Here is a 5,942-nt window from a genome sequence, read left to right as displayed (position 1 = left end):
GAAAACCAAAAATACCCTCAAAATCCCCGGACTATATAAATTTGTTTGGTATAAAAATGGTCAAATCCTTGTACGTAGAGGAGAAGATGATAAAATATACTCAGTACGATCCGAGGCCGATATTGAAAAGTTGTCCCTTATGGCCCAAACCCCTGTACAGAAATAGATCACCGGAAATAACAATGAGCGTTATTAAATTATCAATTAACTTACTATTGTTATGGATGACACGGATGAAGAATACAGTTTTATACAAGAAAATAGCCACACAACATGGAATAATTTTATAAAAAGCACCGAATGCACAAACCTTAATTACCTAACGGCTCTTCACGTAAACATACGATCTATAACAAAAAACTTTGACCACTTGGAATATATAATCGCAACCAGCCCAAAGACTGTACATATTATTGTTCTAACTGAGGCAAATATATCCGATTGATGATATCTGAAAATTATTATGTACATACACAACTCCCTCACATTTACAAGACAACACACAGCGACTACATCCTTCGAATGTTTAGCCGGCGACATCGAAACAAATTATGGACAAAAATTCGGTGTATGCGCCGTGTATCGGCCACCTGATCACAGTAAGCCACACTTTGTAGATGAACTGTTAAATGTAGTGGGCCGATATCCGCGTAAGTACAACTACATACTATTAGGAGACATGAACCTTAACCTTAAAGTAAGGAGCACAGACCGAACTACGTATTTAAACTCATTGAGTGCTCACGGCTTAGACTGCGGTATTACACAATATACACGGGTTGAAACCAAAAAAGGAGTGTTAACTAAGTCTTGCATTGATCATATTTTTGCTCGCACAGTAAACTGTAAAGAGGTGAAGTCAGCTGTGATTAATTACTCACTCGCCGACCACTACATAACCGGAATTGTGATAGTCGATAACACTCGAACAATGAGTCATAGTTATAAGATCGCTACTAGAATAGATAATGAATTACTGCGAACTGAGCTTAGTAAAATAAATTGGAAGACTGCATTAAATTTACAACACCCAATCGAAATTCTTAAATTTATTACAAATAACTTTAGCGAGGCTTATGAGAAATGTAAAGTAGAAACCAAAATAAAACTAGGGAAAAGACATAATTGTAATTGGATTAACGACAGAATTGTATATATGTGTAAGAAAAAACAAGAACTTCTTGATATTTGGAAAAGGGATGAAAAAAATATGTCAAAGAGATTACTGTATAATAACTATAGGAATAAAACAAATAAATATATAAATAAAACTAGAAACACGTACATTAAAAAGGATATATCACTCAACTTTAAGAATACAAGAGAAGTTTGGAAAATTATTAATAAATTATGTGGCAAAGTTTGTAACTCTGTGGATGATATAGTCAAGAAGCATTTTAAAGGAAACATGAACGTACTTTGTAATAAATTCGCTTACGGTTTCGATAATAATGTCAATAGCATAAGTAACGATTGTGATGTACCCTTACTGTCCTCTCATACATATGAGAAAATATCCTCTGTTTCTATGAGATTAAAAAAAGCCACAAATAATGTTATCTTCACTATAATTAAGCACTTAAACATACGTAAAAGTCCCGGAATAGATGATATACGTGTCAAGGACCTAATATGTATAAACACAGAAATCACTCCTGTAATAACTCATTTAATTAACTCCTGTATAACCACCTCCTCATACCCGGATAAACTGAAGACCGGAATCATCAGGCCTATTCATAAAAAAGGGCCTTATAATGACATTAATAATTATAGACCCATTACAATACTGCCTAGCATAGACAAAATAGTGGAGAGGTTCTTCGGAAATGAAATAAACAAGAGTAGGTTATTATTGGGAATTCTAAATCACTTTTCGCTCCATTGATCTCACCGCGCCGCCGCGCGCCGTTCGATCAACAGAGCTCCAAGCGATTTAAAATTCCCAATAATTATTTTGATACATACCTATGTCACTTAGATCACTTCATACGGAAAAGAATATGGAATTCCTAATCAATAATTCGAATATAAATACATCTGACTCGATATTTGGGAAGCCACTTACAATTGCAATTAACTCACATCTTTACTGTATTTATAAATCATTTGTATATCAACCACATCACATGCTTTTGTCTAGGCCAGTGGCTCATACCTTCCAGATCCAAATCTACTGAGCTTTGACATAATCAGGGCCGATTGCTCATGCTTGCTAGAGCGCTATGTGAGGCATACAGTATATGTCGAAGCCGTTCTGTTCTGTCTCTGTACTTGGTATCTAGACAAAGTGTCCTTAGGTACTAGACAAACTTTCTGTATTTAGGCCAGCAGCCCGTACGTTTCGCAGGTTTACTAAGCTTTGATGTATTCTGGGCCGGTTGCTCATGCTTGCTAGAGCGCTGTATAGAGGCGTACAGATACATCGAGGCTGTTCGAACCCTATACTTTGTACATAAATAGAGATTTTTTTTTGTCTAGACCAGTTCGTAACCTTCTAACAGTAACTGTTCCACATCGTGTACTTAGTACCGCCACAGACATCATCTACGTTCTAACACTAGAGACCAAATGAACGATAATCGCCGTGAGAACTTGTAGAGTCCTCTTCGATCAAACAGTATTATTCTGAAGAGAAACTACGATACTAAAACTTCGTCATACGTTTTCATTATACAGTAACATGTTTATGTCGCATTGATAAGTGTAGTCCTTACCGATACAAACGACAGCATAAGCTTGTAGGTATAGAATAGGGATCCAAGTTTTGCTGTCTCGCTATAAAACAAGAAAGCGCAACTAGTTTATAAAGTGGAGGTTCTGAACATCAATAAAGTTTTTCAAAGAAATAAGCATGTGGATAAGACGTTTTTGTAAGATATGATTACGATATTTCCTCCTTGTCTAGCTGAAATGTGGAGAATTAAATTTTGAATTGGAATGTGGAACAGTATAGTAACCTTGAATGGCTTCCAGAAAGGATGGCGGGGCACTACAGTTCCCCAGATATAAGGTGACAATTATAAAATGTGGTTCAAATTTAAACGAATATTTGTTAGGAAAACACAATGCAGCAGGCTCTCGAAATTGGTAGTGTGTTGGTAGTAAAAATTCTCGCCCGTGTGTGGATTTTGTGCGAATTTTATTATGTACAAATAATTGGATATGAGGAGTACAATTCTATATTGATCCCTGCTTGGCCTTTAAGAAAAAAGTTGCGTCTTATTGATCAAATAATAAGGGCAACCGTGCTCAGAATTGACACGGAAAAAAAAAATTGTTGACATGGTTGACAACTGCGATCGATAAGAAAGACTATTCATATTTTAATTTCCTTTCATATAGTAAAAAAAAAAAAAAAAAAAAAATAAACTTCAGTGCTTCGATGAGAACGTTATACACCGATGTTTCAAAATAGCTGCAGATCCCTAATAATTATTGCAATGCGGCGTTCATTTTTGCTGACCAGTAAGGTGTTTTGTGTCTATGTACAGTTTACAAAATAATTTCATGAAGTTTACCTACATATTTTAAATAGATACACATATTCGATCGTCACTAAGCTAGTTAAACATATTATTATTGGTATAAAAGGTACATTCATGACGTTGCGTACCTTACTGCACAACTATTGATAAGATGATTCTATGTTTCGAAAGGCACGTTTAACTGTTGGTGCCGGCCTCTAGGTGGAAGACCACCTCCACAAACCCGTTATTTAAGGTGTACCCAACAGTAGTGGGACGTAAATAGGATGTTTATATTATGTATTGTATGGATAACGTCATTTTTATGAGATCTATACAAATAAAATATTTTGTGAACTGTACTGTGCGCTTCAAGTTACTTATCGATAAATAATTGCGAAATGAAATATAATATTTTTGTTTTTCACGTTTTGCGAAAATTGCTGCGTAAGTACAGAAATAACAAACATTTTACATGAGCATAAAAATTAGTTTTTACAAGGGTTGGAATAGACGTACATTACTTAACGTAAATAAAAATACTAATATATTTAAAGGTACCTCATTGAGGTTTTAGAAAAATGTTGTCAACTCCTGATGACTATTGTGCAACTTGCTACCATAAAAACCCTAAACTTACACAGACCATAATTATTTTTCGACGTGATTGAATCGCTCGCGAGTGCTAAGTGGTACGTGCCCCATCTTCGACGCCCCATCACCACCCCGCCGCTGCTGTCCACGAATTAGTGACAGTGCAGAGTCGCCCTGCTGTTTCCCGCTCCATCCTACCGCCGCGCCGTCTGAGCTGATTTTTTTGTTTGATACATGAGGATTCGAGCAACACAAATAATGTTCGTAAGTTTTCATTTAATTTTCGGATCAGATTCTCTCTTGATAACTTGATGATAATGACAGACGCCAATTTGAAGTGATTGTTTTTTTACCTAGATCACAATAAATCCTACTAGCATCGCTTGTTTTCGTACCAATCCGGGTCGGAATGGATCTAGTGACTATTAAGCTATTTTGTGACTTCTAGAGACATTTTAAGATCCATTCATTTTTAAACATTATTTACTTATTGTTATTTCAGGTCGGACTCTGAATATTATTCTAAAACATCCAGCAAATCCGCCGGTCGAGGATTTGTTGACTCGGAGGACGAGATAGCTTTTAGCAGGTAAATATTAATAACATTATTAAAATAAAATGACCTAACTTTATTTGTGTTACTAAACATTCTTACATAAAACTTGAAATGTATTTCTGGGCTTTTATAGAAATAAATCAAGATCTATCGGTTCGAGAAACTCCGCCGTAAAGCGTGCGGATTCGGACGTAGAGATACCAAGGTGAATATACTAATTTTATATTTTTAAGGATATCTATTGCTGTTAATGTTTGTATATTAAATTTAAATATATATATATATATATATTTTATATATATATATATTTATATATATATATATATTTATTTATATATATATATATATATATATATATATATATATATATATATATATATATATATATATATATATATTTTATATATATATTGCTAATTTCAGGCAGAAGAAAAAGGAAAGCAAGCTCAGTTCATCTGCCAAGCGCACAGCAGTGGAATCTGACGGAGAGACACCGAGGTAAATATCTATTTGTTGTTTAACTTAATCTACTTGTTGTAACTTAATTCTACACATGCTATGATTAATTCACGATGACTGCTAAATTCTCAACATTAACTTTATGATGCTCCTATTTTCACTTTAATAAATATTTAAATTTAAGGTTCAAATACTTAGATGATCATGCGTTTAATTACTTATTGTAATTTTCAGGGCTAAGAAAAAGCTGGTTCCAAAGAGAAAGCGTTCTGCGGTAAAGAAACCCGGCGAGGAGTGGCGCGTGATCGACTCGGAGAGCGAGGACGAGGAGGTTATCGAGCGCTCCAAGAACGCGTTGCAATCCTCCTACTCAAAGCGGGTGGCCGACGGGACCGTGCGCCGCACCGCCAAGCTGAACGGAGACCTATTCGTGGAGCTTAAGCTATACCAGGTCGCCGACATCAGACACGTAGACGTAAGGAAACGCTACGAGAAAGCAGTCCTCAGTCTAAAGTATCAGGCGGACCATAATGCGCCGGAGTTACAGCTACTCCAACAGTTTCTCAAAAAATGTAAACCCAAGTTCGAGACTGAGGGCTACTTTTTCGCAGATAAGGACGTAAAAGAATAACTCACGTCTGTTTTTCCTCTTGGGTAAGCAGAGTTTATTTTTATTGACTCGTATTATTTTGTTTATTTGAAATTATAGGTAATTAATTAAAATAGTGCTACAGGTATCAGGTTGTCCTAAGTCTTTAGTCTAAAATATCTTAAGAAATATAAACCTAATTTGATTTTGAATCGTAAGAAGTTTCTTGATTACATTTTAGCAATATGCCAACTAAATCAGTATATTGCTCTATTTG

The 5,942-nt window shown here is 35.3% G+C and overlaps 1 protein-coding gene across 1 annotated transcript; it reads left to right on the top strand.

Annotated features, from left to right (window-relative positions):
* The first annotated feature begins 4,059 nt into the window (after positions 1-4,059).
* LOC126381016 (uncharacterized) lies at positions 4,060-5,707 on the top strand. The gene is made up of 5 exons (XM_050030575.1): positions 4,060-4,321; positions 4,564-4,650; positions 4,751-4,822; positions 5,041-5,115; positions 5,311-5,707. The coding sequence occupies exons 1-5, from the start codon at positions 4,296-4,298 to the stop codon at positions 5,705-5,707; spliced, it is 657 nt and encodes a 218-aa protein (XP_049886532.1). The 5' UTR covers positions 4,060-4,295.
* The last annotated feature ends 235 nt before the right edge of the window (positions 5,708-5,942 follow it).

This window comes from Pectinophora gossypiella, unplaced genomic scaffold (genome assembly GCF_024362695.1).
Source record: "Pectinophora gossypiella unplaced genomic scaffold, ilPecGoss1.1 Pgos_33, whole genome shotgun sequence".
In the NCBI taxonomy this organism is placed as follows: domain Eukaryota; kingdom Metazoa; phylum Arthropoda; class Insecta; order Lepidoptera; family Gelechiidae; genus Pectinophora; species Pectinophora gossypiella.
This window is presented reverse-complemented; position numbering and strand designations above follow the sequence as displayed.